General features: G+C 60.3%; 1 protein-coding gene across 6 annotated transcripts in view; it reads left to right on the top strand.

Annotated features, from left to right (window-relative positions):
* The first annotated feature begins 5,398 nt into the window (after window positions 1-5,398).
* LOC101933267 (1-phosphatidylinositol 4,5-bisphosphate phosphodiesterase delta-3) overlaps window positions 5,399-13,177 on the top strand; it is a 52,986-nt gene continuing 45,207 nt past the window's right edge. For 2 of the 6 annotated variants that reach the window (XR_010594767.1, XM_024104581.3), the window contains exon 1: window positions 5,400-5,675. Coding sequence is in view for 4 of the 6 variants with exons in the window: in XM_024104581.3 (XP_023960349.2) it covers window positions 5,573-5,675 (103 nt within the window). In the remaining 2 variants the exon portion in view is untranslated. Of the gene's footprint in view, window positions 5,676-6,909; window positions 8,805-12,297; window positions 12,490-13,177 lie in introns of those variants that run through there. The other 4 variants (XM_065577641.1, XM_005282859.5, XM_042844811.2 and 1 more) reach the window with 4 other exon arrangements.

Here is a 13,177-nt window from a genome sequence, read left to right as displayed (position 1 = left end):
ATTCAGCACATTAAAATACATAATAAATAGCACATTTTATCTCTGAAGCAGACTTCTCAAAAATTGTAGACCAGTGATATCTGGGGAATAAATGAGACTAGGTCAGTGAGCAGTAGGGTGACCAGATGTCCCGATTTTATAGGGACAGTCCCGATTTTTGGGTCTTTTTCTTATATAGGCTCCTATTACCCTCCACCCCCCTGTCCTGATTTTTCACACTTGCTGTCTGGTCACTCTAGTGAGCAGCCTCTGGGAGCCAGAGACTTAGAGTCTTAGACTCATGGACTCGTAGACTTTAAGATCAGAAGGGACCATTATGATCATCTAGTCTGACCTCCTGCACAACGCAGGCCACAGAATCTCACCCATCCACTCCTGCAACAAACCCCTAACCTATGTCTGAGCCACTAAAGTCCTCAAATCATGGTTTAAAGACTTCAAGGTGCCGAGAATCCTTCAGCAAGTGACCCGTGTCCAGGGCTGGTGCAAGGAAGTTTTGCACCCTAGGCAAACTTTCACCTTGTGCCCCCGCCCCAGCCCTGCGGCAGCTTCCCGCCCCCCCCCCCACCCTGAGGCGCCCCCCCGCGGCAGCTTCTCCCCCTCCCCCAGGGAGCAGTGCGGCAGCTCTCCACCCCAGCTTACCTTTGCTCCGCCTCCTCCCTGAGCACGCCGCCCCCGCTCTAATTCTCCTCCCCTCCCAGGCTTGCGGTGCCAAACAGCTGATTGGCGCCGCAAGCCTGGGAGGTGGGAGAAGTGGAGCGGTGACCGTGTGCTCGGGGAGGGGGCATAGCAGAGATGAGCTGGGGTGGGGAGGTGCCGCACGGCTCCCTGGGCCGGGGGGGTGGGGAGCTGCCGCGGGGGTGGGGGGAGCTGCCGCAGGGCTCCCCACCCCAGCTCACCTCTGCTACGCCCCTTCCCCGAGCTCGCCGCCCCCACCAGCAATGACAATAATTGCATACAGCGGCTGCTGCGCTGGGAGGGGGAGTCTGAGCCGCACGTGTCAGCGCGCCGCTGGCAGCCCAGCCCAGGAACGCTGTAAAAAAAATTGGGGGCACTGCTTTTTGGTGCCCCCAAATCTTGGCGCCCTACGCAACTGCCTAGTTTGCCTTAATGGTAGCACCGGCCCTGCCCATGCCCCACGCTGCAGAGGAAGGCGAAAAACCCCCAGGGCCTCTGCCAATCTGCCCTGGAGGAAAATTCCTTCCCGACCCCAAATATGACGATCAGCTAAACCCTGAGCATATGGGTAAGACTCACCAGCCAGACGCCCAGGAAAGAAATCTCTGTAGTAACTCAGATCCCACCCCCTCTAACATCCCATCGCAGGCCATTGGGAATATTTACCTGCTAATAGTCAAAGATCAATTAATTGCCAAAATGAGGCTATCCCATCATACCATCCCCTCCATAAACTTCTCAAGCTTAGTCTTGAAGCCAGATATGTCTTTTGCCCCCACTGCTCCCCTTGGAAGGCTGTTCCAGAACTTCACTCCTCTGATGGTTAGAAATCTTCGTCTAATTTCAAGTCTAAACTTCCTGATGGCCAGTTTATATCCATTTGTTCTTGTGTCCACATTGGTACTGAGCTTAAATAATTCCTCTCCCTCCCTGATATATTTATCCCTCTGATATATTTATAGAGAGCAATCAGATCTCTCCTCGGCCTTTGTTTGGTTAGGCTAAACAAGCCAAGCTCTTTGGGTCTCCTTTCATAAGACAGGTTTTCCATTCCTCGGCTCATCCTAGTAACCCTTCGCTGTCCCTGTTCCAGTTTGACTTGTGACTGTGTTTGCACTGAGTTAACGGAATTATACCATGCCGTTAAATCTTTGTTTTGTTCAGTCTTGCAGCACAGTGCTTAGCGCAGGGCCTAGGCATCAGGACTCCAGGGTTCAGTTCTGGACACTCCCCCCCTCTCGGTGTGACTCCTGGGGAGGTTTAAACGGGGCCCTGTGAACTCTGTGGGCACAGCAGTGGGGTGTGCCCTGGCTTGGTCTTTAAGAACATTCACTTTCTAGCTATCACTGTTCTGATGATCACTTTGAAAATCGGAGCCCAGCGTAAGTGGTGCATGTGAGTGTGCAGCAAGCCGCAGCCACTGGTTTGGCGAAGGGAGAACGGCCCCGTCATCTCCCTCCGAGGCCTGTGCGATTTGGCATTTTTCCAAGTTACCATAGAATTCTGTGGTTTTGTTGCATCCAAATGGAGAGAGTTTTATTTCCTGCCTCCCAGCGCCCCCCCCCCCCCCCCTGCCGCCAGGCGCTCCTCCTGCTCTCCGGCTTTCCCCACAAGGTTACGGTGCATGCGCCCTGCGCTGTTCGTCCCGGGCAGCAGGGAGGCAGGGCCGGAGGCTGGGCTCAGTCCAGCTAAGCTGTCTAGAGACTAGAGCAGCCGCCGAAGCCCAGGGAGCTAAGATCAGCCCTTCATCGTTTCAGAGCTTCCAAGGCCAGAAGGGACCATTGCAACCATCTGCTCTGACCCCCTGTAGAGCACGGGCCAGAGACCTGCCCCCAACAACCCCTCGAGCAGAGCGTCTAGAAAAACAGCCAGCCTGGATTCAAAAACTGCCAGTGACGGAGACTCCACCACAACCCTTGGGAAATGGCTCCAGTGGTGAATTATCCTCCCTGTCAAACATTGACTCCCTATTTCCCGTCTGAATTTGGCTAGTTTCCACTTCCGGCCATTGGATCCTGTTATACTTTCTCTGCTAGAGTGAAGAGCCCATTATTCAATATTTGTTCCCCTGTAGATACCTCTAGACTGTGACCGTCTCCCCTTAACCAGAGTCTGTCACCGTAAGGCATTTTTACTAATCCTTTAATCATTCTCATGGTTCTTCTCTGAGCCCTCTCCAATGTAGCAGCATCCTTCTGGAGTTGTGGGCACCAGAACTGGACACAGGATTCCAGCAGCAGTCGCCCCACTGCCAAATCGAGAGGTCAAATAATTTTTCTCCCCCAACTTGAGATTCCCCTGTTTATGCCTCCCAGGATCGCATTAGCTCTTTTGGCCACAGCATTGTCCTGGGAGCTCACGTTCAGCTGATTACCCACCACCAACCCCAAATCTTTTTCAGAGTCCCTGCTTCCCAAGATGGAGACGCCCATCCTGTAAGTATGGCCTACAGCAGTGGTTCTCAACCAGGGATACACGTACCCATGGGCAGGGCCGGCACAACCCATTAGGCGACCCAGGCGGTCACCTAGGGCACTAACATTTGGGGGGCGGCAACTGCGGTGGCCGGATCTTCAGCCGCCCTGGTCATCATCGGTATTTCGGGGGCAGGACCTTCCGCTGCCTCTGTCGGGGGCGGCATTTGGGGGGCGGGACCTAGGGCGCCAAAAAAGCTGGCGGCGCTCCTGCCCATGGGGGTAGCAGAGGTCTGCCAAGGGGTGCATCAACTCATCTGGGTATTTGCCTAATTTTCAAACAGGCTCCATAAAAAGCACTAGCAAAGTCAGTACAGTAAAAGCAAGTGTGAGCCATGCTGCACAGAGGACACTGGCCAACTGAGGCCTGGAGAATACGGGGTGGGGGGGAACCCTAGTCATTGCTGGGAACAATTCCTGCTGCAGCACTTTCAGATCCCAGGCCCCGTGGTGGGTGTGTGTCCAGGGCACATCTCCACTGCAAACCTCCCAGGGCAGTGAGTCTCAGAGCCAGGTCAACTGACTTGGGCTCACCGGGCTAAAAATAGCAGCGTAGATATTCCTGCTTGGACTGGAGCCGGGGCTCTGACACCTGATGAGGGGGGTGGGTCCCCGAGCCTGGCTCCAGCCCCACTGGGAACACTCAGCCTGCCAGCCTGTGCTTGTCCTGGGGCCTGGGGTCCGTGGAAAGTTCCACCACCTGAAGCAGATTGGCAGGGGAGGGCGCTGGCGCTGGCGCTGGTAGGACAGGGCCAGCCGGAGGGGCAGGCGATCAGGGTGGTTGCCCTGAATGACAACTACTGGGTTGTGGTTTTGTTTTGTGGTGTTGTTTTTGCTCAGCTGTTTGGTGGGCACCTAAAATGTCCCCTACCCTGGGCAAGAAAACTCCTCAGGCCCACCCTGGGAGGGGTGGGAGACGCCCCCAGGCCCAGCCTGTTGCTGGGCATTCCCTGGGAGGGGAGAACGTGGGCACCGCTGCCAGAGGTCCCAGAGGCAGGAGGTGATTGGCCAGTGATCCCTGGGCCCTTCACGCTGATGGGCCAGGCCTAGAATGTGTCTGCTAAGGCCAGGCGGTGACCAGACTGGGCAGGGCCACCTCAGTGCCTCTCATGCTGGACCGCGCCCGTCTCCTGCCCTGGGGCAGTGCCCGTCTCCTGCCACTACAGGCTCACAGAGCCCTTCTCCTGCCCTGGGGCAGTGCCCGTCTCCTGCCACTACAGACTCACAGAGCCCATCTCCTGCCCTCAGGCAGTGCCCGTCTCCTGCCGCTCCGGGCTCACAGAGCCCATCTCCTGCCCTGGGGCAGTGCCCGTCTCCTGCCACTACAGACTCACAGAGCCCTTCTCCTGCCCTGGGGCAGTGCCCGTCTCCTGCCCTGGGGCAGTGCCCGTCTCCTGCCACTACAGACTCAGAGTGCCCGTCTCCTGCCCTGGGGCAGTGCCCGTCTCCTGCCACTGCAGGCTCACAGAGCCCATCTCCTGCCCTGGGGCAGTGCCCGTCTCCTGCCACTACAGACTCACAGAGCCCATCTCCTGCCCTGGGGCAGTGCCCGTCTCCTGCCACTACAGGCTCACAGAGCCCATCTCCTGCCCTCGGGCAGTGCCCGTCTCCTGCCGCTCCGGGATCACAAAGCCCTTCTCCTGCCCTCGGGCAGTGCCCGTCTCCTGCCGGTCCAGGCTCACAGAGCCCATCTCCTGCCCTCGGGCAGTGCCCGTCTCCTGCCACTACAGGCTCACAGAGCCCTTCTCCTGCCCTGGGGCAGTGCCCGTCTCCTGCCGCTCCGGGCTCACAGACCCAGTTTGGGAGGTGTTGCCCCAGGGGTGCTGGGCTGCAGGGTTGCCCAGAGGATTCGGGGGCCTGGGGTCTTCGGCGGCGGGTCCCGGGGCGGAAGGACCCCCCGCCGCGGGTCTTCAGGGCACTTCGGCGGCGGGTCCCGGGACGGAGGGACCCCCCCCGCCGCCGAACTGCCGTCGAAGACCCGGAGCGAAAGAAGCTCCGGGGGCCCGGTCCCCGCGAGAGTTTTCCGGGGCCCCCGGAGCGAATGAAGGACTCCGCTCCAGGGGCCCCGAAAAACTCTCGTGGGGGCCCCTGCGGGGCCCGGGGCAAATCGCCCCACTTGCCCCCCCGCCCCGGGCGGCCCTGCTAGGCTGTGCCCCTCTGCCCCCCCCCGCGCAGCAAACAGGCGCTCCCGCTGGTGCGGTGGCCCGGGGCGGCGCAGCCCGTGGGCGGAGCTCTCCAGCCCCACGCGGTTCATAATCGCTCTCCGTGCCCTGAAATGTGACTCCTTCCCTGCGCCTCCCCGCGCCGGCTGGGACGGGCGCTGGCTCCGCGGCTCGGAGACCCGCGCGCAGGCGGCTCGCTCCGCGCAGGGAGCCCGCGGCGGGCGGGGTGGCCCCGGGGCTCGGCCTGGCCCGGACACCATGATCTGCGGCTGGAGGAAGAAATCCCGGCCGGAGCAGCCCCCGCAGGACGGCGGCGGCGGCGGCGGCACCAGGCGCCCGGACAGAGCCTTAAAGAAAATGGGTGAGTGCCCGGGGCCCCCCGCCCCGTCCGCCCGGCCCGGGCCCGGGCCCGATCCTGCCCAGACACCCCGCAGCCCGGCAGCCCCCCGGACCCCGGGCAAGGCGAACACTTGGGGGCGGGGGTGTCTCGGATACAGCTCGGGCCAGGCTCGCGCCAAGGCATCCGGATCGGAACTTCCCCGAAGTGCGGGACGCGAGTGTTCGGCCCGCGGGCCCGAAGCCGCGAGGACGGGCGCTGGGGCTCGCCCGGGGATGCGCCCCACGCTGTGCCCCCGAGCCGGGCCCGACTCCTGCCCCAGCCGGGCGGGTCACAGCCCCTGGGGTCCGGGGCGGGAGTTCGCTGCTGGGCGCGGCTCCTGCTCGTCTCCCCCCGGCCCGGCTGGCTCGGCGAGGGCTGCGCGGGGTCCGGCGGGGGGAGCTGGGACGCTGCTGTTGGGGGTCCGGTTACAGAACCGGCCTCTGGCCCTGTGCTGCTGCCGGGAGCCTTCCCCGGGCCAAGGCACCGACCTGGGGGTGGGGTGAAGCAGCCCCCAGGGCTCCGGGCCAAGGCGCAGACAGGTGGGGGGCAGCCCCCAGGGCTCCAGGCAAAGGCGCAGACGGGGGGGGGGCAGCCCCCAGGGCTCCGGGCCAAGGCGCAGACAGGTGGGGGGCAGCCCCCAGGGCTCCGGGCCAAGGCGCAGACAGGTGGGGGGCAGCCCCCAGGGCTCCGGGCCAAGGCGCAGACAGGTGGGGGGCAGCCCCCAGGGCTCCGGGCCAAGGCGCAGACAGGTCGGGGGCAGCCCCCAGGGCTCCGGGCCAAGGCGCAGACAGGTGGGGGGCAGCCCCCAGGGCTCCAGCAAAGGTGCAGATGAGTGGCTGCCCCCCAGGAACCTGGGCCAAGACACAGAGGGCAGGGCTTCCCTCCGGGGTAGGACTGGGGTGAGGGGTTAATAGCTGTCTGTGGGCTGGACACTTGGCTTTATTGTAATCCCCCCTCCCATGTCTGTGGAACATCCCCCCCCCCCCATGGCCTCAGCCAGAGCTGAGCCCCCTCCAGAACTGGCCAGGAGGGCAGGTTAAGGATGAAACAGACCCTGCTCCCAGCTGGATTCATGGGCTGGGGGGCTGCAAGCTGCAGAGGGGGCAGTGGGTGCTGAGAGCACTTCGGGTGGGCAAGGGCTGCCCCAGGATGGGGGCTCTGGCACGGCTGGAGCTGGGCTCTGGTGGGGGCCTGTGGTGCCTGGCAGATGCAGGCCGGGTCCGCACTCCCAGCTGGGCAGCGTTCCCTTCCATAGAGCTGCCCCGTCTTCGCTTCCAACCCGCACTGAGGACCTGACTGTGGGGACCTGCCTGGGCTGTGGCCAGGGGCTCCCTTCCTCCAGGGCAAAAGACCTGCTGGAGTCTCCCATTGCCATCCATGGGTGCTGCTGATTCCCACTCAATCCACTTGACAACAGGCCCCATGTCCAGCTCTGCCCCAGGTCTTGGGTACGTGGCCACTGTTCGTTGGGGATGCCCCAGGAACATGGGGGAGCAAAGAGGCTGCAGCAACTAAGAGGTTAATGCCCATTTTGTTGCAGTAAATTTTTTGTGCAATAAAATCCACAGTTGTTCGCGATCCAAAAGTCAAGTGTCCGGGGGACTGACTGGCCCAGAGGTGGTGGTGCAATACGAGGCCTCTAGGCTGCTTTCACAACTAACCCAGCATAATAGTGACCACTGCTCAGTGGCCAGTAGACAATGAGTTTGGTGGGTCTCCGTCCCGTTCCCGCGTCGCAGCTGGTCGTGAAGGAGCCCCGTGCCGGCAGCCAGGGCTGAGACGCCAAGGCCTGCGTGGGTCCTGCAGCCTCTGTGCTGGATTTCCACGTGCTCAGCAGCCCCCCACGGTGCCTGGTTCTCACAGCTCAGCACCCACAGTGCCCCCAGCATGTAGGGCTGTTTGGAAATCTGCCGTCTCCCTGTTACCCCTGAAGGCATCACTCGGGGCGAGTGTGGCATTCGCCAGGGCGGGCAGGCTGCTCCACCTGGCCCTTCTCACCAGTGCTAAATTAATAACTAAACCCCAAAGCCTGAATGCGGCATTTCTGCTGGGGCGACTTCTTTTAAACTCAAGATTTGACTCTGGGAACAGGAGTTTGGAATGCAAGTGAGATGGCCAGAGACCCCGAGCTGGCGTGAATGTGGCCAGGAACTCGTACTGAACCATACGGCGCAAGCCCTGGAGCAAAGGGGCATATCATAGATTCAGAGAGCTTAAGGCCAGAAGGGATAATTAGATCACCCAGTCCGACCTCCTGTAGACCACAGGCCAGAGAGTTTCCCCCAGTCACTCTTCCCCCACTGAGCCCAATGTTTGATTAAAACCTCTTCCAGGCAGGCCCCCAGTCTGCAGCTGATTTGTGATGGCATCATTTGTAGCACCACAAGGCTCCAGTCGGGGGGCCTAGAGAGGCCATAGGGCCCCGTGCTGTACGCACGGAGCTGATTGTCCAGTATCATTCCACCCCATCCCCTGGGGATAGCAAGTGCTTTCGTGACGTGAACTGGTCCCGGTATCCGCAGCTCTTTGTTCCGGGGGGTCACTCTATAGCTTTACCTCTGGCCTTGAGGTTGGGTTTTGACTTTGTGATTGATGTGGCTGAGCTAGTGTTAGAGCAGAAGACACTCAGTCCTGGGCTCTGTTCCTGCGTTGACACCTTGGGAAAGTTGCTTCCTCTCCCTGGGACTCCATTTCCTCATCTGAAAAGTGGGGATAGTGATTCTTTCCCTGGATTGTTTGCAGTGTGGGGAGATGTGTAAGAGCTAAGTAGTAGCACTTATTACGCCCAGCTCCTGGGTTCTGGTTACAACCAAGTGTGACCCTGGGCAAGTCACTAACCTCTCTGTGCCTCAGTTTACCCAGCTGTAAAATAATCCTCAGTGCTATGGCTGCCTTAATCTGAGGATCTCAAAGCATTTCACAAGCGTGAGTGCGTTAAGCATCACAACCCCCTTGAGAGGCAGGAGAGTACTATTATTCCCATTTTTCAGGTGGGGAAAGTGAGGCACAGAGAGGGGAAATGACTTGCCTAAGGAGCCAGTGGCAGAGCCAGAACTAAAACCCACGTCTCCTGACTCCCAGTCCTGTGCATCAGCCACAAGACTCCTGTAGGTGAGGATAATACCGTACTTACGTGCCTCGAGGGCAAGGGCTTGTCTACATGGGGGCATAACGTTTCACTAACTTTAGCCAGTGCCCACTCAAATAACCTGCGTAAACACATCCCAGTTCTTCAGAGCGTACGCGCCGGCTCGGTGATATGTACTCTGTAATCCGGTTTGCAAGTGTATTAAAACTTCTTGAGATAGGTTCTCACACGCTAGCATTGCATTCACTGTGGCTGGCGTGGTGGAACTGCAGCTGACTCAAGTGCAGCAGTGAAGGGGTTAAGGTGCTAGTTGCCATGGGGGAAATGTTAGGCAACATGACGCTTTCCTCCAGGGAAAAGCACAACCGCTGACCAAGGCCTGGCACTGCGGGGGGGTGTGTACGCCAGGCAGGACCAGAGCACACAGGGAGTTAGACACCTCACTCCACCTTTTGGGCCCCACTGACATTCTCAAAACTGCCCCTCGGCTGCCAGCGAACCCCACAGGCACCCAAGTATCTGCTGGCCCCACAGCTAATGAGCCGCCCGGGTTCTCAAGCCAGGCGTTCGCCACTGGGCCCGAGCCCGTCCGTGCACTCGGGGCGCCTGACAAAGGACAACGGCGGGCGAGCAGGCTGGGAATTTGTGTGTGTCCTGCTGGCCGGGTGGGACACCCAGATTCAAGTCGTGGCTCTGCCTGATCAGCCGCAGGGATGTGAACCCGGGTCTCCCGCAGCCCAGCGGAGAGCCCCAGCCACCAGGCTGGTCTGGGCGGGGCTGGCTCTTTCCTGTTGGAGCCTTTTCCCTTTGTTCCTGGGCCAGGGAGACTGACTCGGTCAGCTGGGGGTCAGGGCACTGCTCCAAGGAGTAGCTAGTCAGTTACAGGCTCGTCTGTGCTGCAGCCACACAGCCGGGCTGACCTAGCAGGGACCTGCCACCTCCGGGTGAGTGCATTGACCCCTGGGTGACGGGCTCACTTCCCAAGCCAGGCCTGGGCTATCTCAGCTGCTGACCTGGCCCAGAAAAGGGCTCACACTTCAGGCTCCCAAGTGGAGGGATTCCAGCCTGTCAGTCGAGGCCCCCAGACCTTCGGGGAGCTGGGCGCTGAGCCCTGCCCCTTTGCTCCACATTTCACTCCTGCTTTGGAGACAGCGGGCTGGCTCCTGCGGATCCGGGACTCTCCCCATGCATCGAATGGGGAGCCTGGGCACCCAGCTCGGGGCTGGGGACTCCATGAGGCAGGGCACCTATGGTGGCTGTTACAGTGCCCAGCGCTGCAGGGCCCAGGTACCTCGGTGGGTCTGGCCCTCAGATTGAGAGAGCTCAGGTACCCGTCTCAATTTGATGAGACTCCTGGAAGCCTTCAGGCCCAGACACCTGTAAGTTACACATCCCTGGGCTAGCTTGCTTTCTGGCTGAGTGCCTCTGAGGCCATCAGAGAGCGATTTGTCCTGCTACAGCGCGCTCAGCGCATGTGTGCTGGCCGGGAGCCTGAGCTGGCTTTGGGTCCTGAGCTATCGGTGCTGGGCTGGAGCTGTTCCTGGGGGACAAGGGGACCCCAGGACTGTGTTAGTGACCAGTTTGTGGAACCGTGAGTGAGTGAGCCCAGGGGCTCTGTGCTGGAGCCCAGACATTGTTACCCCTGGGGCAGGGAAAGGGTTATCCCTGGGGGGAAGGCAGCATCTGATGGAGTCAGGTCAGGTGAAAACCCTCCTGTGTCCTGGGGTACCAGAGCTTCCGCCAGCCCAGCAAGGAGCGTTCAGTTCAGTTTCCCGTGGCGTGCAGGGCACACCTCACCTGACAGCAGGAATGGAGCAAGGGTGAGGGGAGGGCCAGAAAGAATCCCCCAGTGGCTCATCTGAATGAGTTTGCTGTGTGTCCCCTGGAGCTGTACAGCAAAAGGGACGTAACCCCCTGCCCCACAAAGGGGCCTGGGCTGGATAAATCTGCCTTTGGATGTGCACGGTTTGCCCGGTTTTTCTCCCACCATCCTCTGCTTTCCCCCAGCCCGGCAGTGGGGCAGGGACTCCACAAGGGCTTCCCTGGGGGTCTTCGAGGGATGGGAAGCAGAAATGCTCTTACACGTGTGTGAGAGAGAATTTCGCTCCGGTGACTGGTGCTGGATTGACACTTTCAGGGGCACAGAGCAGACACAGCCAGGGCGAGCGCCCCTGCCCACTCCAAGCTAAGGGACCCCCTCAGGCATCCGACAGCAAGTGATGTGTGGGGGGAGGTGGAAACAGAGATAGATGGACCGTGGCCCATTCCTGCTCAGGCTGCCCCCAGAACTGTCTCCTTGTTGGGGATTTGCAATGCAGCCACCTAACCACTTGGCATAAAGCTAAGACTTGGCAAATTGCTTCTATTTTCTCTCCTCCCTGCCCCCCCCTTGCCCCCCCCCAGCTGCTTGTGTCCCAGCCCCAGAGATCTCAGGCAGGAACCAGTTTGCCATTTTCACCGTTGCCCTCCAAGCTGAGGTTTCATAGAGAAAAGTTCCTTTTTCATGTTCCTTGGATGAGGCCCCTGGTCACGCCCAGGGGGCCCTTGCCAGGTTGCTGTTGGGAGGGGGATGCTGGGTGGGTCTGGGCTGCACAGGCAGGGGTGTGGAAGGCGAAAGGCGGAGGACCCTGCACGTGGGGGAGGGGAGAGGACAGTGCAGATCTAGTGAGCCTGAAACAAGGACACTAACAGTGAGTGAAGGGAGTCCAGGTCTTTAGCTTGCAGGGCCTGCCTGGCCATCGCCCTGCACCTCCTGCAGTCATTCACACCAGTGCAAAGGGTGCAAATATTCCCTTTCCCGCTTAGCAGCATTTCACGCTTACTTTGCACTGGTGTAAATGGTGACACATGGTGCCGGGCAGTGGAGAACCTGGCCCCAAATCTATGTAATCTCGTGGACTGTCTGGCCTGCACCAGGCCAAGCGGAGCGCTCTGATGTGAAGCAGGAGACTTCTCTGTAGTTCCTGTGGCGCGTGTGTGGCTGTGCCGGGGGCACAGGGAGCGGAGACGGAGCAGGACGGGGCCATTGCAACAGCGGCTGCTTTCTGGCCACTGGCTGGAGTCTGATGCGCTTTAACTGGGGTCAGTCTGGGGTCACTGCACTTACTCCGAAGTCACTGCAATCTGACTCTGGATCTGCAGTTAAATGCCGTGAGCTGCCACCCTCTGATAGGCCAGGGCTAGTGTGCGCATGTGGTGGCCAGGGCTGCGAGGGGCCGGGTGGGCAGAGGGTGCGTGGCAGGCGGTAGGCCCAGCACAGCGGTGTGGGTGCGGCGGGGTCGGTAAGGGGCCAGGCACTAGCGTCTGAGCTCCCCTCTTGCCATGAGCTGCTGACCGGGCTGCTCCTGGACTCCGAGTCCCATTGCCTCTGCCTGCGGACCGACGAGCTCATCAGAACAAGGCTCAACAGATAGGGCTGCTGCATGTCAGCACGTGGGGCCCGACCTGCCAACAGGCTGTCTGCAGCAGCACCCTGCCCTGCCCAGGGAGCCAGACTGAGCCAGGGAGGGCTCCCCGGCCTGCTGCGTGGGCCAGGCTCGCTGGGACACATCAGGGCGTCCCAGGGACTCAGTGGAACAGGATTTTGTCTGCAATCCTGGATACAGGGTTCCCCTTCTGCCCATCCCCCATTCCCCTTGGCACCTGGGCTATCGGTGCTAGCAAAGAAGCAGTGATACGGGATGGCCGGTGTGTCTGCGCCCCTGCAAGGTGAGTGCTTGCCTGAACGGGCTGGGTACCAGCTCTCCGTGAGGTGAGGGGCTGCTGAGGGCTTTGTGTCTCCTCCGAGCCAGCCGCAATCTGGATTGAGATCACTGCTGGACGTGCCAGTCCTGTATCAGCATCACCCGAAGCAATGCCAGGAGTAGGGCTTGGGGTGGGGTGGAGGTCATCCTCTCAGGGGCTAAGCAGGGTCAGGCCAGTACTTGGGTGGGACGGCTGTGGTGCTGCAGGGTGTGTGGGTGGCATTGCCCTAGCTGGCACCATGCCCCCAATCTGTGCTGCACGGCTGGGAGAGCGCTTTGTCAAATGGGACATACCACTGAGCTCGCCCCAACTTACCCTATGGCTCCATGTGCCAGTAGCCCCCGCAGGCCCAGCTGCTGCAGTGCGTGTACCTGATCACATCTCCTTCCAGCCAACTGCAAAGCCCATGCATTTTCACTCCCGATTTCCCCCAGACGGGCGTCTCTGGGAACCTAATGTCCTAGCCAAATCCCGACCTGGGTAACTGCCCTCACCCTCTTTAAGTTCCCTCTGCAGTCTCAGCTGGGTATTACTTTCTATTTCTCCCATGCTGCTGCAAACTGTTATGCTGTGCCATTCAACATCTGCTGCTTTCCACCCCAGAGGTGGCTGCATTTTAGTGAAGTGAGAGTGCTTTGCGGTAAATTCTCTG

Source organism: Chrysemys picta, chromosome 24 (genome assembly GCF_011386835.1).
Source record: "Chrysemys picta bellii isolate R12L10 chromosome 24, ASM1138683v2, whole genome shotgun sequence".
Lineage (NCBI taxonomy): Eukaryota > Metazoa > Chordata > Testudines > Emydidae > Chrysemys > Chrysemys picta.
This window is presented reverse-complemented; position numbering and strand designations above follow the sequence as displayed.